At 45.4% G+C, this 25,425-nt stretch overlaps 1 protein-coding gene across 11 annotated transcripts in view; it reads right to left on the minus strand.

The window, feature by feature from the left end:
* The window catches only part of diaph2 (diaphanous-related formin 2), a 319,038-nt gene that overhangs the window by 45,171 nt on the left and 248,442 nt on the right, over nucleotides 1-25,425 (minus strand). For all 11 annotated transcript variants that reach the window (XM_084690922.1, XM_084690925.1, XM_084690924.1 and 8 more), the window contains 2 exons: nucleotides 13,870-14,034; nucleotides 7,816-7,951 (listed from right to left, as the gene is read on the minus strand). In XM_084690922.1, the coding sequence (XP_084547048.1) occupies nucleotides 7,816-7,951; nucleotides 13,870-14,034 (301 nt within the window). The remainder of the gene's footprint in view (nucleotides 1-7,815; nucleotides 7,952-13,869; nucleotides 14,035-25,425) is intronic.

Genomic DNA, 25,425 nt, shown 5'->3' on the forward strand with positions numbered 1-25,425 from the left:
AGAGAGGGAGACAGAGAGGGAGACAGATAGGGAGAGGGAGACAGAGAGGGAGACAGAGAGGGAGACAGAAAGGGAGAGGGAGACAGAGAGGGAGACAGAGAGGGAGACAGAGAGGGAGACAGAGATGGAGAGGGAGAGGGAGACAGATAGGGAGAGGGAGAGGGAGACAGAGAGGGAGAGGGAGACAGAGAGGGAGACAGAAAGGGAGAGGGAGACAGAGAGGGAGACAGAGAGGGAGACAGAGAGGGAGACAGATAGGGAGACAGAGAGGGAGAGGGAGACAGAGAGGGAGACAGAGAGGGAGACAGAGAGGGAGATGGAGAGGGAGACAGAGAGGGAGACAGATAGGGAGAGGGAGAGGGAGACAGAGAGGGAGAGGGAGACAGAGAGGGAGACGGAGAGGGAGACAGAGAGGGAGACAGAGAGGGAGATGGAGAAAGAGAGGGAGAAAGAGACAGAGAGGGAGACAGAGAGGAAGATGGAGAAAGAGACAGAGATAGAGACAGAGATGGAGACAGAGAGGGAGACACAGGGAGATGGAGACAAAAGGAGATGGAGACAGAGGGAGATGGAGACAGAGGGAGATGGAGAAAGAGAGGGGACGAAGGGATGGGGACGGCGGCGGTGGGGAGAGATGAAAGTGGATGAGCCGCTGTGGCCATTTGCATTTATGGAAGAGACGAAAGGCCCAGTGCTGCCCCGAATAGCTGGATGCATGAATAAATAAACAAACAACAACAAAAATAAACCCTCCATCTGGATGGATGCAAAGAGGCCCCCAGTGAGATGGGGGAGGGGGAGGAGGGGGGGGGTGCAGGAACACCACTGGAGAGCAGCGTCACAGCCTCTCCCATCTTCATCAACGCCTCCCACCTGCATCCCCTCCACACTACCAAACACTATTACCCCAAACCCTGATACCTCCAGTGCCTCAGGCTCACAGTACTGCTATTTAGTAGGCTGCAGTGTGGCCTTGTTTACCCAGCGACAGACCTATACACAGGAGACTGCCAGCCCCGAGAGCAGCACTGTAGGCCTGCCGGACAGATGTCAGCTTGACACACTTTCTGAGGACCACATGGGGTCAACATGTCACTGAGCCAAAAAGGGGCCAGCCTGGACTGTCACACACATGCAGGCCTGTGTGCACTCGAGGGAGAGGCCAGTCAGCGATGACATGCTGGCGAGACGGAGACAGAGGCGGCCATGGAAGTCCAACGTCTGGCTGATCCTGTGACTCTGTACCCCGCCGCCCACCCCGGAACAATCTTATATATATGGCCATGCCCATCTCTCTTTCTCCATAACAAGCTGTTCTAGGGAAGAACACCGTTTGTAAAAGGGAAGGGAGTTATGGTTGTGTGTGTGTGTGTGTTGGTGTGTGCGTGCGTATATATATATATATATATATATATATATGTAAGATGGTAGTCTTAAGGCCTGTAGAGGGGCAGTTGTTGTACCTTACGAGCCACCGTAGTTAGCACTCGTTCTGGGTAGGTCGCCACGCTTATTTAGAACTGTTTGTGCTCCGTTAAGGTAGGCAGGTCAATCGCGGGCGGGTATCAGTGTGAATATGTTGATAAATACCCGCTCACATCATTGATTTATATGTTGGTTATTTAAGTGGATAGATACAGTGAGTAGGGTCAAGTACTAGATATATATATATATATATATATATATATATATATATATATATATATATTGTACAGGGCGTGGGGGATTCTCTGATGCATTGTCTCATCTCAGTCTCTTTGCGACCTGGGGGAGAAGCGACCAAATTCAGTGAAAGAGGCTCAAAGTGATTAGAGCTTTTAGTGGAACGCTAATTAGGTCTCTCTCTCAGTCCACTCGAAAAAATCCTCCACAAGAAGAAAAGTTTCTTATTTAAGGCTATTTGATACATATGCAGACACAGACAATACAAGCTCAAGTGGAGGAGAGCGTTCCCTTTGGGTACATTAATTGGCAATGAAATAATTATCATAGAATAATCAAAGACTTCCTGTAACAACGGATTCTTTCTAACACGCATTGTGTCAGAAAAAATGTTTGAAAAATAGAAATACTTGGAATCTACTGAGCATGTTGATGGAACTGGCTTACTGTCTCACCTTCACTGACAGAAAAGCATTTTACACTAAATCACACGGATTAAATCCTTGCATGGCAATTGTTTATGTGAGGCACAATCTATCTTTCTGTCTCCATCTCTCCTTCCCAACCAGACTTCCACATTCAGCGAGCTATCATCGCCTAAAGGCAGATTCAGATCCCCAGAGAAGATAGAGCACAACCGAATGTGCCGTTATTTATTAAAATTGATGTACTAGAGCAGATAAGCCGCATGCCCTTGTTGCTGTCGTTCAAGGTAATGACAGATATTCACAGTGGCGTCTTCCTCTCGTGCCCAGAGCATGCATGCCCTTCTCCCTGGCGCTTTTCACAAGTTATTCAGAAAGAGAGTACGCTGTTCCCTGACAACCCATGTAAATAACACTGGCAAAGTGACAAGAAGAGAGAAAGAGCACGTGTGTGTATGCAGATGTGAAGGAGAAAGACCATGTCGTTGTCTGTTTTTGCCACACATTTGTAACAGGGGGTACACACACATGCCCAAACACACACACACACACACACACACAAAGACCATGGTTGATGTGATCATGGGAAATTAGACTTTGAGGAATAAATGGGCAAGAAGTCAGGCAGCCTCGTCAAATTTAATCACCGGCTCGTAGGAGTGTCCTTGCCCTTCCTGCTCCCGACGCAACATGAAGGTCAACACTCACTCTCATAAAGCACAACGAGAAATGGAAAGAATCAGAGTATTTTTGCCCTCCAAAAGGTTCCTGTCCCTGCCCTGCCCAGCCTCTACTGTACTTCTCTCACCTTTATTTCCCTACTATTGTCCTCATATCAGGCATGCTGTGGGAACACTGTGTGACTGTGAGGACCCGACCTTTTCAGCGGTTAGACGCCTGTCAGCATGCCTCTGTAATCACCTGCCCGGTGTGGCCCGGACGCAGCTACACAGGATGGCCTAACGGCACTGTCCCTGTCACATGCCACTTTCAATACACGTTCCCTTTGCTCGCCACCCTGTCACTCTCTCCAAGGCAGCCAGGCAGCCAGGCAGCCAGGCAGCCAGCCAGGCAGGCAGCCAGCCAGCCAGACAGCAAGTCAGACAGACAGGGAGAAGGCCAGTCACTGCGACAGCATGAAAAACATCTCAGCCTTGCCTGAGCAGGACAGCTCCAGTAGGCTGACACGTGTGCAATTTGCATCTTCAGTCACAGCCACAAGCTAACACTGTTAGCATGAATAGCACAGGGCCAACGTGCATGGCGGAAGGCGCCCTGCAGTGAATGGGGCGATGAAAGGACACAGAAAAAGACAACCGCCACTCTAAGAATGTTCTTGACTGTAGGTTATCTGTCAAGCGCTGCAATATATACTTTTGCAAAGAGACACCCACTCACTTCTCTTCCGGTAAACACAGAGCGAATACTCTGCCGGCGGAGAGCTGACATGGGGATTGCATAAATAGAAGTTTAGGGCTATCATTGTCAACATCCAGAGAGTTGGCTGAGCAGAACCACAGAGGTGAGGAGACGTGGTTGTATTAGGCTGTCGGAACGCTGATCTCAGAGCCAGCTATCAGAGGGAGAGGCGCTGCCTCTGGAGCAGATACACTGTAATATTGAATTGAAGCTTTTGAGGGATGGAAAGGAAAAGGACATTAAAGAATCATCAGCCTCAAGGATAGCCTGCAGAGGCTTTCAAAAGACTTCATTGAAACAGCCTTATTTCCCTCAGCTAGTTAGTCCTGGGCTATGTAAGACTTTTGGTCTGTCTGGTGTGAACGGATTAGGAAGATTACGCCCGTGCTTTGGTAATGGACTTAATAATCGCACGGCGCCGACACACATTGTTTTCAGGAGGGACATTGTTTATCTGACATTGGGCTCCAATTGAAACCAAAAAGCGGTGACATTCAAGATGGCTTTAATGTATTCTGCCGCCCTGATATCACAGCATACACCTCAGCAAAAGCTCTTCTCTAATATCTGTAATATTCCCTCTGAGCGAAGCACTGCATACCACTGCATTCTGCCAGAGCTTGCAAGCTGTTGCAAAAATGGATTGAACTGGCTGAGTGGGTCCTAATTCAGCCCGTGAAGAATGATTACTCGCAGGTGAAAGTGAATTAGAAAGAGCAGCATCTGTAAGGCCTCCTGTGATAGAGAAGGCTTTATAAAATGGCTGAAATGGTTTGAGTTATTGGTTTTGCAAGAGGCTGGGGTTTGTACATCCCTGAGTCAGATACTGTAACTCACACCATGCAAGGGTCTAGTGGAGCATTGAGGTAGCTGATCAAACAGCCAGCTAGGCACAGGTGGGCGCTGTACACACGAGGGGCTCTGCTAATAACACTAAGAAAGCCGTTGTTATGGTAGCTAAGCTTGCACAGTAAGGCTAACTGCTGTAATATGTCTTATTTAGAAAGGCTCACTTGAGCCAGTAATAATATCCTAAATTTCTCACATGAATTGCAAACATAACTTCTGACATTTATAGAAAAGCTCTGCTAGAAGAAGAACAAAAAGTTTGTCTTTATTAAGTTGCACCAGCTAGGTGCACAGTGTCTAAAGGACGTTTGCCTGTTTTTGATCTGCTCCCATGTGTCCGCAGTGCCACGTCACATGTTGCTCACAGCAGCGTCAGTGCTTCCAGGCCCTGCCCAGACCTGAGTGGACTTGACTGGACCCACTGTGGGGGTGTGGGTCCAGACACCCTCCTCCTCCAACCTGGCAGCCCATCCTGGTCATGCCAGGCTGGGTGGGTGGGAGGGTGGCACTCTTGTGTTCTGACTCTGGAGAGACACCCTGGAGGTTGACCAGTCCTCGCTATCCCATGCTGCCCCTCTCCACGGGCTCGGCACACTGCTTGTGACATTGTTTTACATCTGCCGGCATTATACATCCCCTGCTGGGTTGAAACATCTTTTCCTATTACAGACAGAAGGATTAGGTGGATTTAGGCTCTATTCTACAGTGACGCCCATTTACTTTCTGCGGGGTAAAGCAATTTGGGTGAATGCTGAACATCTGGTCAGTCCAAGAGAATATGGAAATCCACTTAGAGCAAATTAAAACAAATGGGGAACTGGGTAATGATTTCATAAGCAATTTCCCATATTAGTATTTCTAATACTTCACAACGAAAACAGATTTAGCCCGCCGCTTGTCTCATACATCAATCACAGGCACGGGGAAGCGGTTGTGCCATTGAACTGTGCAAAGGGCACATTCTCAAGTTTCAACGACTGGGAAATAGAGGACACTTTCTGTGCTATTTCCTGAAAGCATTTGTCCCTCCCTCCCCCAGCCAACACCGTCCTCCTAAAGCTAAATGAATTAAAGTCTCATTAAATATGCATTCCATTGTTAATCATTTGCATGTGGAGAGGATTAGGTCTCAATTTGCAAAATGACTCAAAATCTATCTCTCCATAAAAATAGCTCCTTGAAATTGCATTAAACGCCACACCATGATCCATCAGATAGCCTTAACACACTAAAATGAATGAAGGAATAAATCCATAAAATAGACACACTAAAGATGTATGTTATTCACACACTGCACAGTAATATCCATATGCTTTTCCATCTGTCAGTGAAAACAGATTTGATGCACTCAGCCTAACACTATAATCAATATATTCAGCTGGGCTTATGGTGCCTTGCTTAGAATGGAAATAATTATGATGACTGCAATGTCCATTTCTATTTTAGCCTCTTAACTGGATCACAATGTTAAACTATAATTATCCACTATGATTGATAAACAGTAGTGGAGACAGTAATTGAAAGGTAAAAAAAAAAAGATCTTATAAAAAAACAAATTTGATGCTAACAATAAAATATTGATGCAAGTGATCCAAACTCCTGCAAACAGAAGAAAGAATGCTTCAACAGAGCTGTCAATGATGGTTGTCTGTGATGAACGGCTCTAGCCAGGATCTCACCCGGGCTAGTCATCTGGAGGAGAGGCAGGCAGGGAGGAAGCACAGACAGGGGAAACAACAAGGAAGAAATCCACCAAAAGTCCGGATATCCTGACAAGTGTTCCAAACCGAGTGGCAGAAGCTCCATTCTAGCGAAACATCACAGAGAGAGCTTTAACCTCTCACCTCTAGCTATCCACAGGCCCGCTTCAGCAGGGCAGAGGAGCACTGCATCAAGCTGGTTTTCCTCTTTCCTCTGCTTCAAGCAGACAACCAGTTAGGCCCCCGACGGTTCTGAGAGACCCATTTTGGACAGAACTCTGATTACATCATGCCGTCTCGGAGAAGGAACCGGATCACCCTCAGAATCGCAGAGCCTGGAAAATCCAGATGTCTTGATGTGGGGTCGTATGATACGTGAGAGCCACCGCAATGGTGAGACCTTGGTGTGGAAGGATAGCTCTCTGCTAGGCTCCAGGCTACCTGCCCAAGTCACCCACTTGTTTTATTCATGCCTGACTTATTATGGTTTGTCTCAAACAGATCAAAATATGCTCAGGCAAGAAAAATTTAATATCACACCTACTTCGCCCCTCCAATCTGGTGAGCCCGAGAGAGACAGACATCTTCAACCACGCTATTCTGGATTATTAAAAGTGAAGCTTTCAAAGAGGTCACAGCTTGCAAAGATGAAGAGAGACAGAGAGAGAGACAGAGATGAAGAGGAAAAAAAAAACCTTGCACGCATCAATTATCCTGGAGAGTTGTGGCACGGTTATGACGAGCGACTTGGCACATTTCCGAGTGCGGTGCTACAGAAAGGTCCTGGCTGGTGGTGACATTTGAAGCTGGTGGATTGTGAAAAATCTCAGCTTGTTTGTCAAAAAGAACAAAAAGACCACACTGCCTGCTTTTCTAGGCCTGAGGCGGCGGAATCTTCCTCAATGTCATCTCAGAGATGGGCTTCAGAGGATTCTCTCTCACTCTCTATCTGTCTCTATCTCTCTCTCTCTGCAACTCGCCTCCTAATTTGCAGTGTGAATAAGTGTGGCCTAAAAAAAAATCTATACCTATTTAATAGCATCATTTTGTTTATGAGCAGCATCAAACGTAGCCAATCAAACAATAAACTACAGTAAACAACACAAAAGACTAAAGCAATCCCAGTCGGAATTGAAACAGGAAGTTGCAAACGACAGCCTACAAATCCCAGCTAAACGTCTTCCTAATAGCAATGAGACAAATGACCATCCTGCCTGTGTGATTTGCCAGCCCATTATCTGTCTGCTACACAAGGGCAGTGAATCTTTCATGCCCATCTTTACATATGACCTATATCCACATTATGCTTCTCAGCCATTTTCTGTACACGTAACACAGCCAAGTTACTCCCAACGCACAATGCCAAGAACAACAGCGATTGAGTTTCTGTCACTAATAGGTCTCACATCAGTTTGTTTAAAATGAATGGCCACAATAAGATACATGTGAACATTGACCAGTGTCCATTGATATGGGTGCTCTGTTGTTATGCGGGTCACACTACAATCTAGCTGTGAAATAGGCTGTTCAAATCCAGACTAAGAGCAGTGTAATCTGCCAGACGTTTTGTATGCCCACGTGAGCCGAGTGTGTGCTTTCTCAACAGTTGAAACATGTTCCTACCCTCCTGCAGAGATTGTCTCTGCGTGAGACATGGCTTTCGGCCCCCTCTTCACAACCCGCCTACCCCGCCATCATTTACACACACGCGCGCACACACACACACACACACACTGTGCAGCGTGGCAGAAGTGGCATACCTTTGTTCATGTCAATCAGCTGCTTCTTCTTCTGCTGGCGTTCCTGCTTCTCTCGCTCAGCTTTCTCCTTCGCCAGCTTGGCTCTCTTGATCTTCTCCTCCATCTCCCTCTTCTTGTGGTTCTCCTTCACAGCTTCCTGAAGAGGGACACACACACACACACACAATCAGACTCCAGACTTCCTGCCGACTCTTTCTGACTTTCTCCAGTGCGAAAGCAGGAGAAGTTAGGGATCAGCAGATTTTATTCAGAGCACTCTTTCCTAGTTACGGCTGAACCAGTGGAATAAACAATGCATAATTCAATGAATAAAGTTTGGCTTCTTTTTTTTTTGTTGATTCTACCCTACACGAACATCTTATACATCCATCCTGCCACATTACAATACATTATACACAATATAGAACTGAATACATCTGAATGGAGCCACATTATGGCGTGTGTCAATAATGGATCAGCAGCGAGACATCATGCATTTGTAAAATGGCATTGCCTCACACACAGCAGAGTGGCGCATTCCTCCGCAGTAAGACGTGTTTTTCTTCAGATAGACGGAGGAACCATTTTATGAGGGAGGGCTGGGCAGTGGTGGGCAGTGGTGGGCTTTCAGCACTGAACCAGTCTCAGGGGAGTGAGAGAGAGATATCACCCTGTACCCTCTCTTCTGGCTTAAATGTCACTGAGGTGTCAGGCAAGGAGAGAGAGATAAGGCGAATACATGAGAAAGAGAGGAAGAAAAACAGAGGGAGGGATCTAAGAAAGAAAGAAAATGAAAGAAAAATAGAGGAAGGATATAAAAAGAGATACATTTAAAGATTGAAAAGAGAGAGAGAGAGAGAGAGAGAGAGAGAGAGAGAGAGAGAGAGAGAGAATGACATAGGGAGAGAGGGAGAGAGAGAGAGAGAGAGAGAGAGAGAGAGAGAGAGAGAGAGAGAGAACGAGGCGTGTTCAGACTCTAAGGCGGTGAGGAGGAGGAGACACTACTAGGCGACCTTTGGAGCCCAGAAAGGTTTGCCCACCCCAGGCCCATGGCGAAGCTGTGACAAGGCCCTTCTTAGAGTCTGTGTGTGTGTGTGTGCGTGTGTGTGTCTGTGCACGCGTGTGCGCATAAGCGTGTATGCATAAACACGTGTGTGTGTGTGAGAGGAGATGGCGCACCCCTGCTCCTTCTTGGTCTGATATAATGACAGTCGACAGTCAGCCCCCCTATCCCAAACCCCCTACGGTTTCCTGACGTGTGTGTCGTGTTGGCTGCTGAGACAGAGGGATTACAGAGATCGTAGGGAAGGGACAAGGAAAGAGCAGCTCATCATGCCAGTCAATAGTGGAGCTCTGCTCCAAGTCCAAGGACAAGCAGGGAGACATATATTGCATATGAGCAGATGCAGACTGATAGAGGAAGCTTCCGTTCCATTTTCAGTAGAATATCCTCTAGAAACAATGATGGCTTTTGACTGCCACCCTTTATTATAAGTGAAGCATCTTAATGTAGCCTCCTTAGCCATATTAGCATTATTTATTGTAGCATTACATGCCTGCAGATTACAGTAGGTTATGTTTACTGTGTGCCCACATTCTTAGACAATATCAGTGCTGATGCAATAAGGAAAGTCATAATGGAGCTTACACAGCTACTGTACAACTACACTACTACCCACTTTAATCAATTCTAAACAATGCAACCTTTTATCATGTAACAACATGTCATTACTGAAGAATGATTAATTCAAGCATCAAATAAAATCCTGTCGGCAAAACTTACTTTAAACAAACAAGCGTTTGAGATTGTAAACACACTTACACAACATAATTATCCGGCTCCCATCAAACTTGAAACAACACTTATCACCATGGCAACTCCTATATATTCGCCTTTTTGTCCGTCTCTGATGGTCTCTTGCCAATGGCATTATCCACTCAATGATTGTATCTATTTTGGTGGTTGTCTCCTATATGTAGAAGGGCTTACAAGAGATAAACAATCCCCAAGAGGAGGGTTTTCCGATATAATCTTCCAACACAGAAATCTGACTAGAACACTGGAGAGAGCAGAAGACAATACACAAACTGCCTTCCAGGTTTAAGAACACAGACAGAGGTCTCTGAAAGTATACAACAAATATAATGTGAAATATACTGGAGGTTACTGTATTAGAATTGAATAATCCGATTTTTTTATCCCTCCAAATCATAGCTGTAAAGCTTTTTGCCAAAGCAAAGTAAAACTCATCACCATAGTTTCACCATGTGGATACCTTCATCTTATTTGATAGTTACTATGACGGAAATATTCATTCACCTCTCCATCTTGTGTACATGTGGAATAATAGCAGAACCCAGTAGAGTGAATTGACATGACAGGAAAGACTAAAAAGTCCTCAGGTCCTCAGTGACAGAGAACAATTGATTCATTAACGCAAATTAGAGCGGATAACTGTGTTTGCTCACTAAATAATCCAAACGTCATTAAGAGAGCTGATTATAAAACTGAAAAAAAACTTCACTTTAAACCTTTCGTTAATTAGAAGATTCCAGGATGGTTATCTGAAGGCTTGCTGAGAAACAGAGATAGCCTGACACAGTAAGAGCACTCAGATGAGAGGAAGGTTAAAAAGCTTAAAGTAAGAGAGTAAAGGACAAGGTAAAAGTAAGGTGCTTTAAATGCAGTAAACCCATCTACCTCCCCATGTGCGTGAATGTGTACATATGGTGTGTCTGTTGTGGGCATGTGTGTGTAGTAGTGCTGTATTTACGCACGCTAGCACCATCCTACGCTAGGCCAAGGTAGCTAGCCAATGTCATGTTTATGGAGCGTGGCAGGTGTAGGGGGCTACTCCTGTTAGCACACAGGAAGTGGAGAGAAGTTAAGGAGACCTCCCCTTTTCTGGCCTTCTGCGTCCAGAGCAAAGGCTCACTGGCTCTACAGCCTTCAGTCCAGAAACCACATAATTTATGAGCAGCATTGGTCCCACCAAGCTAAGGCCAGCAGGTATACTCTTTTCTAGATAACTCTTTCAATAATTCATGAATTATGTTTATTGTTCTTCCCTGACCCTGCACAATATACCAAAGCTTATCTCCCCAAGCAACTCTTATAGACTACAATTCATACATGTATGCCACTCCAAAGATAGTTCTGGAATACCAATCACTCCATAGCAGCTGAAACTTCACACAATGGCAGAGTTAGTGCAATATCTCATTTGGATTTTACACATCTTACCCTACCAGACTTCTGAGGGAGAATGTGTTTATTAGCCATCTGCTCCCGGATGTGTCAGAGAGAAGGGAAACCACTTCAACAAGTCATAGGTTCAATGCCTTTAGTTCCTTTTCATCATACTCAGACAGTTTGGTCCTCTCTCAGTTACATGGGGTTTCTGGACTCTGGACTACATATAGCAGAGGAGTAGATAGACCAGTAGGACAATATATTTTTCAGGAATTTGGAGGGAAGAATCACATCCATCCTTGCACTGTTATCATCATCATCATGATTATTCCTGTCAGAGCATTAGGGTGCCACACACACACACACTCAAAAATACACACAATACCACAGACACACACACACCCTAATCATCGCTGAGATGCTCCATCTTGTAGCTATACGCTTGGTCTGGCTCTATTGGTCTTATTAGAAAGTCACTCAATTAACAAGTAAGGCTGGTAGCTCATCCGTCCATCTGCTGGGCTTTGATAATTCATTAATACAGAGATACTCAGCCACAGCTCTGGTCAGGATTACACACAAAGCCACTGATTGCATTTCACTCACTCTCCATCTACAAATATGGCAGCCACATTAAAAGGACAAATTGTTGGGGTATTCCAGTATGGACTCCATGTCCTGAATCAAATGATTTTATAGGGCCTGAAGAGCATGGAAAAAAAACAGCTAATGGATTCTCTTATCTGCTACATTCAGTTCTATGAGGACTGTCTGTCAGTGAGTTTAACTCAAATGCCTCATGTCGGTTCGGTGAATTAAGCTCAGCTTTTTAGTAAAAGCAATTTAGAGTAAAGTATTCCAATGGAGTTCTTTAATATCTGGGGCGCTCTGGGATGCTCTGTGTGCAATGAATGCATTACACAGGCAATACAACAGGGGGTGATGTCAGTAGATCAATGTTTAGCCTTTAAAGCCATATGATGAACCATACTTTTGCCTTGTGTTAGACGTGGTGCTGAAAATCTATTAGAGAGCTAAATGAAGTCCACACATCATGAATATGAATTATCCATGCCAATAAGTCCCGACATCCCAATCCTGTACTGTATATTATTTTAACTGGTCAAGCATGGATGATTCAGGCGCAGAACAGCCTTCTACTAACGACTCAAGCTTAGCTTGGAGGGCAGGAAGGACAACTCTCTGCTTTTCACAACGAAAAAGGAACCTTTTCAATTCTTAAAGAGATCTGGGGTTGTTGAATACTGAAGGAACAGAAGGAGAAACAGACACCCTGGTCATACAAGGACTGTTGTTGCACTAGCACCAACACCCGCTCCTCACACTCGCCCCTTTTCACCCGCCCCCGCCCCCCCCCACCACCCAACCCTGGCACCAAAATCTTCATCAGTACTGAAATATTCATGAGGGGCAATTTGCTAGAGAGAATAATCTATTTATTTTATTTCTGGAGCCGGTGATGCCTCTTTCAGAGGTGTGCATCTCTGAATCCTGGAGGGAGAGCCCTGTCGTGCGAGGTTTTAGACTTTGATCAAAGAATTGAAAGCTGGTTTTGGATAGCACTTCGACTAGGGGAGCAGGGAGACTAAGACAAGGGGACCTTGCCATTCACAGTAATGGGTTTAGAAGACTGGGAGCGTGCCTCCTGGACAGCATGTCATCATCCTGACACTTCATATTTTCAAGAGGAAGTGGGAGGAAGACAGAGAGCGAGTATTAGACAAGTGTTTGAGAGACTTCAGCCCAAGACATCAGCTTTCTTCTCACATGTGTCAAATATTTACAAATGTTTTGAATTTGACATTAAAGGTATTTCTCTGGTGGATACTTTTGTTTGGAGAACTGCACAATGACAATGTTAATGAAAAATAAAAGAGGCTACTTATTTTCCTTTTTTTTCTGAAGCTTGAAATGTATTTCTGGGCTACATTGATGGCCTAAAAGCCTAGCAAGGCCATGATCTTCCAAAGACAAACTCTACTGTTTATTTAACCTCTACAGAACTTACAAGGCAGCTGTTCGAAGCAGACAATATAATTAACAAAACACAGGTCTTGTGTATTTCAAGATATCAGGACGGCGCCAGGCACTATAACTCTCGTTGTAAATTTGCCTGAAATAACGGCTTAACAGAACATTCTGTCTCAAACGAATAGTTGGATTGAGGAAACGCACCTGAAGATTTGGTCAGTGGATTCAAACTCTTAAGACTTTTACTAAATCGGTTACTGCATAGTCTCACCCGCCCTCCACCTGTCTAAGCCTGGCGAGCGTCTTTATACTGTATAAAGGAGGCGGGCCTCCATATCGCCCCCCCCTCCCCCTCCCACACACACTGCACCCTATTGGAACAGTGTCTGAGGTCTAAGAAGCTTTCAAAGTCGGTTTTCTGTTATCAGTGCAGAACGTACACGCTCGGCGATACATTATACATTCCATTCTCAATATCGTTTATGTTGGCTTTAATCTGCTCTGTAAGCCAGTCCTTCCCTCGCACCCACACTCTGTCAGAGGAATGTCTTCATTGACGCTGAGGAAAATGTGTTACCTCACTGCTAATGGCCATAGGTTTAACATGGAAAGGTGGGGGTGGAGCAAAGCTTTGTATTCAGTCATGGCACACAGCATCTGCACTCTACAAACATCCAAAGGACTTGATGAACTGTAAGGTTACACCTTTGACATTACTACCCTTCAAGGAAAACACAGTGTAGTCTGTGAAAAAAGAGACCCATACAAAGAAAGAGAGACAGAGAGAGAGTAAGAAGGAGAGAATGAGCGACAGAGAGAGAAAAGAAAGAAAAAATATGTAAGAAAGAGACAGATAAAGAGAACACAGGCGTGGCCGGACAGGGACTCACCATGAAGAGGCTGCGGAAGTTGGCCAGGTCGCCGAAGAAGTCTTCGACGCAGATAGCGTGAGGGTCGTACGCGTAGTAGCTTCCCAGGCTCTCGTACAGCTTCTGCATGTTCTTATGCATGGTGGACAGCTTCTCGTACTGCTCCCGCGAATGCTTGGCGAAGCCGTGAGGCAGCACAGTTAAGGAGAGAGTTTCTTTCAAAGGTACATCACTTGCAACAACAGCGAGAATGTCATGTAACTTCGACTGCAGCTCTATGTCACATGCAGGGATAAACTGTACCTATAAACACAATATTGGTGAAACATTCAGTCATGGGAACACCTAGTCATCCGTTTATCTTCCTCTCTTTTACACACCCGAATACACGCACACAACTTCTAATGGGGCTATTTTGATAACCTCCACGTGTCATTTTGGAGCCTTTGGCGTGGCGAGCTAACAGTTGTACCTCGGGAATAATAAAAATGCATTTTGCGGTCAGCTTGAAAGCTAGGTGGTTGTTGGAACACCCGATCGCAGTCATTGTTCTATTGTTTATCCCAACAAGAGAGGGGTCGGGTTGTTGTGACCCCTGGCTCGTGCTGCACTGTGTAATTTATTGAGCAGATGAAGGACTTTCTCTGGGGAATGGCTATCAACAGATCCTGTCAGGTAAGTATTATCCTAGCAGACACTGACCCCATGGAGACCAGAAGTAGACACTGTTGTGTCAGTCTCTCACACACACAAAAAGTTCACACAACAACACCACGCCAATTTATATATATATATATATATATATATATATATATATATATATATATATATATATATATATATATATATATATATATATATATATATATATGTAGTATACTGTACTGTATATATACAAATGACACACACCCTGACAAACACACAGAGGGATAATTTAAAAAGTGACAATTCACACCGAAACAGAGAGATGGAAGTGTTTCTCTAGCTAGACTTGGCCTCACAGCGCAGGTTTCTGCCTGAATCCGATAATCATGGCAAGGCTTATTGGTTACAACAGTGTCCCAACACCTCCTGCTGTGGCTTCAATCACCTACATAATCCTTTATCTAGCTTTTCTCTACATATGCATCTGTAACAGGCTCAGCTCTGATCTATACACTTCCACTGTGAGACGAGATGAGTGCCTTGTGGGTGGGCTTGGTGTATGTGTGTATTGGTGTGTGTGTGGGATGATAGACTGACCGATGGGGAAGAGACCAGCTGTATAAGCACCCCAGCGGCTTGGTGCTGCCCAGACTACAGTACCACTGAACCAGGATGGTCAGCTCACAGTCCCAGACCTGCTTGACACATTCATCTATCTTTCTCTTTGTCTGTCAATCTCCCTGTCTCTGTCTGTATCTCTCTATTTATGTCTGTCTGTCACCCTTTCTTATGTATTTCAGTCTTTTATCAGACCGCCAATTTGATTAATTATATCTATCTATCTATCTATCTATCTATCTATCTATCTATCTATCTATATATATATATATATATATATATATATATATATATATATATATATATATATATATAAATATATATATATCTATATCTGTACATTTCGCTTATCCGCATGTTACATTTTCTCAAGCCTCTAGTCACACAGAGGAGTAGAAACAGGGTGCATTGAAATAGGATGCGGTTGAGTAATTGCTTGAGGGAGCACTGTTTTCGTAAATATTAAAGAAAAGCCCCCAAAATCCTGTACCTTTGATGAGTCTTTGTGCTCTATTCATGAGTGCAGCGTGTTCACAAGGTGCGAGTGGGTGTGACTTGATCCGTGCTTCTGAGGCCTTGGTCTCTGCTAGCTGCTGGAGCCTGGTGTTTACAGCCTGGTGTTTACAGCCTGGTGTTTACAGCCTGGTGCTTAGAGCCTGGTGCTTAGAGCCTGGTGTTTAGAGCCTGGTGTTTACAGCCTGGTGTTTACAGCCTGGTGCTTAGAGCCTGGTGCTTAGAGCCTGGTGCTTAGAGCCTGGTGCTTAGAGCCTGGTGCTTACAGCCTGGTGTTTACAGCCTGGTGCTTAGAGCCTGGTGCTTAGAGCCTGGTGCTTAGAGCCTGGTGTTTACAGCCTGGTGTTTACAGCCTGGTGTTTAGAGCCTGGTGTTTACAGCCTGGTGCTTAGAGCCTGGTGTTTAGAGCCTGGTGTTTACAGCCTGGTGTTTAGAGCCTGGTGTTTACAGCCTGGTGCTTAGAGCCTGGTGTTTACAGCCTGGTGCTTAGAGCCTGGTGTTTACAGCCTGGTGCTTAGAGCCTGGTGTTTACAGCCTGGTGTTTACAGCCTGGTGTTTACAGCCTGGTGTTTACAGCCTGGTGTTTACAGCCTGGTGTTTACAGCCTGGTGTTTACAGCCTGGTGTTTACAGCCCGGTGTTTACAGCCTGGTGTTTACAGCCCGGTGCTTAGAGCCTGGTGTTTAGCATGTGGGACAGCGGCTGACTCTGTCTCCGACTGAGGAGCAGCACCAGGAGATAGGAGGGGAGAGTGTACTGGATGTCTTTATGAAAACAACACACGCACACACACACACACACACACACATAGGGGACTGTACTGGGTTTCAGTGTCTCTTATTTCTACATCAAAGACTTGTCACACTGACGGCGACTGACACACACTGTCCTCCAGCACAACCAGCACTCACCTCTCTCTACCATCTCTTCCTGTCTTTCTCCCTCTATCAATCATATTCTCCATCTCTCTCCGTCTCACAATCCCTCTCTAGAACTCATGCAGTTTGTTTTTCTCAGATGATCTCGCCTTTCTCCCGCACTGCTTCTCTCTTACTCTTCTCTCTCTTTATCCCCCTCTCCTTGGCATTCTCTCCTTTTCTCACTCTCAACATTCCTTATCCAATTCTCTTTCTCTAACCCCAGGCTCTCTGAGAAAACTCTGGAATATTCTCTCCTCTGTGTGCATGTTGTCTGTGGACGCGTCGCACCGGCTTCAAACAGCTCAGGGAGGAGAGGAGGTCTCAGGGTAGAGCAGGATGCAGCCAAGACTCCTTTGGCAGCCTGGCTCTGTTGGGCAATCTCTCTTTCTATATTACTTTCTCTGTCTATTAATCTTTTCTCTGTCTTTCACTTTCTGTCTATTCTCTTCTCTCTCCTTTCTGCTCTCTCTCCCTCTGTTGGTTCTCTGTCTGCATGTCTGTTTGCTTGTGTGTGCGAGTGTGTTTGTGTTTTCCACTCTCCTCGACAAGCAGCTGTCTTCAAAGGGGGAGGAGTGTCTGCATTTCCTCTGCAGTGCACCCTCCTCACTGATTCAGACCCAGACCCTTGTTGGAGAGGACTGCTGGGCTGCTAATAGGCTGAAGAAGGACTGGTGCAATTCTGTAGCACAATAATCAGCCATAATGAGTCAGAACACAGAAACATATTTCTCTATGGTCGTGTTCCATGGATTTACTGTATTTTCTGTTGGAATTTGTTTCTTGGATGGCTCTGACGCTAAAAGATAGTCCTTCTAAAATGTGGAAGTCAACAGGCTGTGTCAAATATTAAAAGTTCCAGGACAGAGTTTTATCTGCGTCAGTGTCCTCATTACTCCGGGTTTAATCAGTCACATTTTATCAGTGTGTTTACCGGTTGGTAAAGGGAATTTTCAACATGACTAAGCTGCGATTAACGCTTCTCATTTTTTGCATGGCAAAGTGACGTCAAAATTATATCCAAGTCAGACTTAGCTGAAGTGCTTTTTGGGGACCCAACCCTGTTCAATCTTCTTGTGAACCAAATGAGACAGGGGGTGAAAAAGAAGAAGAACAAATGTATAATAAATGTATATTTTTTCAGTAGAAAAATAAAGTGTAAAAATAGATTTCGCAGGGCCACCTACAAGGATGGTAATAAATGGCCTAGCTTGTTTACCTGTGTGCATGTGAGGGTTATTAAAATGGTGCACTGCTTTCTATGTCGAGGGCCAAAAATCCTCCTTAATAAATCTCATCTAACCCAGTTCCATTAATGTTTATTTAATGCTTTCCTATGTGCCTGTTGGCCCTACACTGAAGGCCCCACACTAAGCCTGCTTTCCTCCCTCCATCTCCCCCCATCTGCACTCTCTTTCTCTTTATCCCCCTCCTGTGAGGCCCCCTCTGGGCCAAATTATGGCCAGACTGCCCAGTAGCTTTACACAGCGGTGCTAAGAGGGAGAGAGGGCGGGCCATAGGAGAGGGAGGAAGAGAGGAGGCGGGTGGGCATTCAGGGCCATAAGGGAGGGAAAGAGAGGGAAAGAGAGAAAGAAAGAGAGTGAGAGAGAGTCCAAAAACAGCGTGGGGAAATACAGGATTGCAGGGGCTCTGTCCAACCCCATCTAAAACCCACATTTCAAGACATGTCCTTTGGCCAGGCAGGCACGGTTCTGCCAGGCAGGTCTTGTGTCCACAGTATCAACCAGGCCAACCAGAACCAGTCTGTGGTTCGCATGTGATGAACAAGGGGTGGGGGGGGTGGGAGGGCACGTAAGCTGGTGCAGCCTGTCCCCACTGCGCTGGTCCGTGGCACAGACACTGATGCTGTCACAGGGCATTAGAACAGCAGCCAGCTCTGGGACTGGGATGTGACCTGGTGAGGAGATTGAGGGAGTGGAGGAGAGAGAGCAGGGAGGAAGGGAGATGCAGAAAGAGTGAAGAGGATAGGCTAGTGAGAGTGCTTGGCCAGTGGGTTCATGCTGCCTAAGCTAACCAGGGAAGATCTAAGCTTTAAATCAGACAATGCAGTTTTTTCCACAACTTGAACAAAATTAAATAATTAATTACACATATATATATATATATATATATATATATATATATATATATATATATATATATATATATATATATATATATATATATATATATATATATATATATCCTAGCAACGTGTCAACAGAAAACACATGCCATCGAGACGTGCAGCAATACTGTATCCTTAACTCTGTTTAAGTTTTACAACTCTACAAATCTTTGACATCCAACCCCCCAAAAATTATAAAATAAAGAAAGTCTAAAATCCAACATTTCAATGAGGAGAAACCTGCTTGTTGTGCTCATGAAAAGAACCAAGTCAGGTTCATTTCACGCAGCACAAATAATTAAAATTGTACCAAACAGAATGGCATGGTGCTGTGTAACTCTTTGAGAAATTGCTGGACTTCATCCAAAGTAATTAACACAACACCTAGGATGGAAATCAACAGCTTGCCACAGACAAACTCCTGTCCTGCCGTTCTCTCTTTGCGCTCCCCCCCCCCCCCCTCTCCCCCCTCTCCCCCCCCCGCTCTTTCTCCACCCTCTCTCTCTCCCCCTCTCCCCCTCTCTCTCTCTCTCTCTCTCTCCCTCTAAGCAGCCAACACCATGGTGATTGTGTGATATTGTCTCCTGCCCTTCTTCGACGTGTAATTATGTTTCATTGTGCTTCTGCATAAGCAATCAGAGCACAACAAATCACAAAATCTCATTTACCGGTGACCCTCCCTTGTGGAAATGCAGCAGGAGCCGTCAAATGACTTTCCTCTCAGATCTATGTTCTATGTGGACCGGTTTGACTGAGGAAAATCTCTGATTACAAGGAATGAGGAGAGAGGAAATAAACAAATGAGTTCACAGTTGGCTTGGTTCCAGAGGACTTGATGGAACTGGACTTCAAATGGACAGCATATCTAATGGAATGCTAAACCACTGCACTGTTCGTTTTATCTACGTTCAGAAGATCTGGTTAGCTGTTCATCCCACTACACAGACAGACACACCCACACACACACACACGAGTATGCACACACATACATCCACACACGAGCATTCACATACACACACACACACACACAATTAAGTGGGAATGAGCCTTTTAACTTCCCCGCCTTCTTTCGACTCTCCCTGTCTCTGGGTCTCTTATCTGCTACTAATGCCTGGCAGCTGAGAACGCAAGCTGCATGAGGATCAGTGTCTTGCTAAGTCTCATACATGCACAAACACACACACACACAAACTTTAGAACAGGATTTCACTTGGGAGTTGTATGCTAGTAAATCCCCCCCCCCCCACACACGCACACACACACCATTTTCACCTTAGAGTCATAACGACATCCCCCTCACATCACCTCACGTCCCCAAACCCGCCCCCCGCCCCCCACCCTCACCATACCCCATTCCCTCAGTCATCAACAGAGACACCGCTTCCTTCCTCTTCATTTGAAAGATTAAAAGCACACATTCGGTGTCGATTTTACTGTCAATTTCTTCTGCTCGTCTGCCTGAAATATTTATGCGTGTTGAAAGTGGAGGGCTGAGTTGGCCTCACTTACACACATTCACAGCTCCTCAACAGCACCCATCTTGCTGGTGGAACAACTTAATGAGAGCAGCCAGGCTTCCGAATGAACACATCTATACCAGGAACGAAAACAAGCTCAGGAAGACGACGGAGGAGGGGGGCTGGTTTGGGGTCAGGTCAAGAGGAAGGACCCATCCGGGTGGTAATCTTGGATGAGTCGACTGTAAAGCATGTGTTTAAGGGCCGGACGGGCAGGCATGTATGCACACGTACACACACGCACGCGCACTAGCATTTCTTGACTTGTTCCATCAGACATGCCATTATCTCACACTGAGGAACAAGACCCTACACTGCAATTCTCCCTGGGTGAAAACATGACAATGCAAATCTGTCGTGTTTACAAGGGCCTGCTCCGTCTTGTCGAGTCATTAAAAGGTCAAAGCACTCGCTCCTCCTGACGGCTTATCTAATCTGTAAACATCAATTCATACCTCTCCATTTGACAAGACATACTCAGAATAGGATGAGCAGAATGCACAGACAGTCTCCTGCTCAAAATGTTGCTAGCTATGTTCTACGTCATTCCCTGTAGGATGCAGGGCTTATCTATTCATGATAACGACAGGGTTGAACTGATAGGAATCACTTGGAATTGTATGCCAATTGTCTTTGGAGGCAGCGGGATGGAGAATGATCTGGCCTATGATGGTCTGATTATAACTGTGCAGCGGCAGGTGCAGGTAGTGGCACACTCACTCACTTACATACCCAAACACATACTCCCAAACACTCACATACCCAAACAGACACACCAACAAACCTCTCTTTCTCTCCCTCTCTCCCTCTCCCTCTCTCCCTCTCTCCCTCTCTCTCTCTCTCTCTCTCCCTCTCTCTCTCACACACACACACACACACACGAAACACCTCTCTTTGACGCACTCTTATTGCTCAGCATGCTTTCATCTGATGGTAATTAAGTTTATCGTTTCCCACAAACTGCTCTGTGATTACATGGATTACACAATTGGATCCACTGATTGTATCTTAGGCACCGATGAAACAAGGAAGAATTGCAGGTTTGGAGATTTTAATTGAAAACTACTGCAGCATACACACCACCATTTTGGAAAAGGAGAAGCCAAAATGGAATAAAATGTAACGATCACAAGAAAAGTTAGATAGGACAGAGTTAGGGTCGACAGAATTCCCAAAAGGCCTGTCTACTGTTCTGAGACGAGCAACTTTAAAGCAAACACTCCTAGTAAAGAATGCAGTACGCTAGCTAACATGCTGAACTGGCGGGTGTTTAAATACTGGTTTAGCCTTCACAACGGACGCCTCGCTAGACCTGCTAGGTTGTCCTCCGCCTCCAGATGAAGCAAGGGTGGGTTCAGATGCCAACAGAACCTCAAGCCCTCTTTTTCTTGGACTTTATCACAATTCTGCACCACTATCCAGTCTGAGCACTTACATGCTCTTACCGCCGTACAAATTGGATCAATATCCAGCGAGCTGAACTGCTGCCCTTTTTTGGGAGGGGGGTGGAGGCTGGGGGTAGGTGCAGGTTATTATTCTAATGAGGACACTTGCTTTAACATGCAATTCTGCAAATCAATTCTGGCACTTTGGAGATGGAGAGGAAAAAATGGAGCAAGAGAAAGAAAGAAAAACTACAAAAGAGAGAGAGAGAGAGAGATAGAGAGATAGAGAGAAGACTGAGCAAGAGACAGAGGCTGCGGGAGAGATAGAGAACAGCTAATTTGATTGAGGCTGCCAGCTTGCTCACATGGTATCCCAGCTGGTTGGAGCCTCTCGCTGAAAGCTGGTTGTGTTTGCAGATAAAGAGGGGAGGGGAGTGGCCGTGGTGAAAGGATGAAGGATGGTTAGACAGAGAAGGAGCGGGGGTGCGAGATGGCAGGCATGCAAGGACTATGGGGATGGGTGGGGTGGTGGGTATCGATCGAGATGCCTTCAGCTGGCCCTGCGGCTAGTGTGACACAGTACAGCTTCATCTAATAGCCCTACCACAGGGCAACCTTAGGCCGAATCCCAATACTCTGTCTTACCCCTACCCCTTACCCCTATCCCTTAGTTTTGCGCGTTCACGTGAGAGTAAGTGGTGCCCCAATACTCTTTTTGATTGAGAGGTAGGGCTAAGCCAAATGGGTATACACCCCTTAAAACCAATTGTTTTTGGGAGCTTACTTGAAACCTAGGGGTATGTGAATACTGCGCAACCTGCAACAATGGCGGCCAGATCATCCAGAGAGTACAATAAATGTACTATTTTGGCTCAAATAATTGATAAAAAAATTACGAAAGTCATGTTTTGTGCTCTACACAGTCCTGAACATATGTATTTGCAATCAAGTTCTTAATTGAAACATTTTTTTAAATCTCTAGTTTGCTATGCTAACCTTACATTGCTGATTTGCACAACAGTCCCGCATTTCTCTGATTAGCCTTGAATGGACTCCATGCATGTCTACAGTTTTAACTCCATTAGCAGCGGATTTAGTTTGATATCAGTGTATAACACTACTTGCTTTGGAGACATCGATATACGTAATTGTAACCAAGTGGTGTCTCATTCCATAGGGCTCTGTAGCCCTTACCCCTCAGTTTTGAGGGACAAGGGCTAGGGGTAAACTAAAGGCTAGGGGTAAGGGGTAGGGGTAAGACAGAGTGTTGGGATTGGGCCTTAGACTGCTCCACCTAGTTTGGCTTCAGCTCGGAGTGGAGTGTGTGTGTGTGTGTGTGTGGATGCGGGGGCATTTGATTCGTTAAGCAAATGAATCCCGTTAAATACTTTTCTTTGTTCAGAGCAACTTTAACTTAAGAAAGTGTCTGGGCTATGGAAAAGAGTGGGGAAAGTTACTATTCAAGAGTTATTATCCAACAAACCTTTGCACACTGTTGGTTTATAATATATGTTACATTCTTTTCTGGCACAATATGCACAGGGATCTTATAAACACTTTAAAAAAAAGGTAACAGCTGACTACTTGAATGATTTAACATTGACATAATTAGCTCAGAACATGTATAATTGGCAGAGAGAGAAGATAAGTAATTAACACAGTCTACACAAACAACGCTAAATACTAAGGCTTAATTTGAGCATTTTGAATCTAAAAACAAACCTTGTATCTGATTATATTATTTTATGTACTTGAATATTCCACCATGAAAATCACATCTATGATAAATGCATATTTCTTTATAGATGGGATAAGGAGGGAGTGAAGAGAAGTAGAAAGGAGGGAGGGAAGTAGAGAAGGAGGGAGGGAAGTAGAGAGGGAAGTAGAGAAGGATGGAGGGAAGTAGAGGGGGGAGTAGAGAAGAAGGGATGGAAGTAGAGAGGGAGGGAGGAAAGTAGAGAAGGAGGGAAGTAGAGAGGGAGGGAAGTAGAGAGGGAGGGAAGTAGAGAAGGAGGGAAGTAGAGAAGGAGGATAGTAGAGAGGGAAGGAAGTACAGAGGGAAGGACGTAGAGAGGAAGGGAGGGAAGTAGAGGGAAGTAGAGAGCGAGGGAGGGAGGGAAGTAGAGAGCGAGGGAGGGAGGGAAGGAAGGAGGGAATGATGGTGAAAGGCAGGGAATGCGAGAGGGGAAAAATAATGGAGCCGTCTCCATTGGAGACGAGGAGGCACAGAGTATTTTTAGCAAATTAATTTAAGGCTCTAAATAATTAACTGATAATTATCTGGCAATCAAGGGGAAGATAAAATGATCTCCACAAGATTTTCTGCGGCTGTGTCTCAGGCATCTTGACTAGCAAGCTTCCATGGGGGCTCCAGTCTAAAACCACTGGGTGCTGCAACAAAAAAGCCCTAATTGACAGGGGGAATGAGATGTGGGTGCTGGAGGCAAGTGGATTTGCCAATGATTAGTGTCTAATGAGTGACAGAAAACTGGCACCCACACTCAGTTTGTTTGTGACATAATAGATGCGTGGCTCCAGCTGTCTTCCTCACAGGGCCCTGGCTTGACACACTCCCCCCCTCCCCACCTCTCCTCCACCCCCAGTCTCTGCGCCGACACCGCCAGACAGCTACATGCAAAACATTGGCGCAGTGTGCAAACACCCCTGGAGCACGGCAATCACAGATTCAGACACAATCAATGGCTTGCGACTGCACCCACCCAGACATGCACACAAACACACAGACATGCACACACACACACACACACACACACAGACATGTGCGTGCACACACACTCACACAGCCCCCACAGCTAACGACAGAGATTAAGATGACAACGGCAATGATGCCAACAATGACAATCCCTGTTTGCCTACCAGTTCCTCATGCCCCCCCTGCATCTAATGCTCTGTCTGGTGTTTGATCCTGCTACACAGCACCACTTCAACAAGAATGTCTGTACCACTGACTTTCAGTCATGGGAACGTTTGGTCAATCCTTGTATGGGCATCTTTGAAATAATTAGTTCAAAACATGCTTGTAAAAATGAACAAAATAGTATCCACCCCAAACCAATATACCTTTAAAATCTTTTTTGTAAAAACAGATCTTCTTTTGTTTGTTGACAGTGTGGTGAAGATAGGAATGTTTGTCTGAAAGTTGGTCTTGCAGCCTGTTGGTTGTGTGTTAAGGGAGGAGGAGCGGTGCTGGACGATTTGGGTAGGGAGGGAAGGAGGGGGTATCTCTTCTCCTCCTCTGGAGAAGACACCTCCTGAAGAGAGAGAGAGGAGGTAGATGGGGAGAGCACTGACAAGGAGTTGATGAATCGCCCCTGGCTATATGTGGTTCTGCTCCAACTTGGAAAAAATCAAAGTGCCTTGCTGCCAGTTGCCTCCTCTTCCAGCGTCTTACCTGCCTCCTCTCTCTCTCTCTGTTTCTTTCTGTCGTTCTCCCTTTCAGACTCTTTTTCTCTCACACCCTCCCTTTCTGTTCCTCATCCTCTGCCTCTCTTTAAACATTGTTCCATCGGCATATTCATGTAGAGCCATCTGTCAAGCTAAGTATATCAATCCGTCAATCCCCCTATCTCTCTGTCACTTTATTTTTCTCTCCATCTCTCGACTGTCGCCACCGCGGCTGATATCTAATTTCAAAACACTGTACCTCCTTGCCACTGCGGTGGAGGGAAAAACAAGTCCAAATGGAAATGTGGATTGTGACTGAGCATCATGCATCTGACAGCTGCTTTCAATATCAAAAAAGGGCCTTTCACGGACCGAAAAATGTTTACACAAGAAAAACCACGGCCGTCTCTTCTTGCTCTCGTTGAGATTGTTACTGGCGTGCAAACAGAA

The sequence above is a fragment of the Hypomesus nipponensis genome, chromosome 1, assembly GCF_054491055.1.
Source record: "Hypomesus nipponensis isolate SF chromosome 1, ASM5449105v1, whole genome shotgun sequence".
In the NCBI taxonomy this organism is placed as follows: domain Eukaryota; kingdom Metazoa; phylum Chordata; class Actinopteri; order Osmeriformes; family Osmeridae; genus Hypomesus; species Hypomesus nipponensis.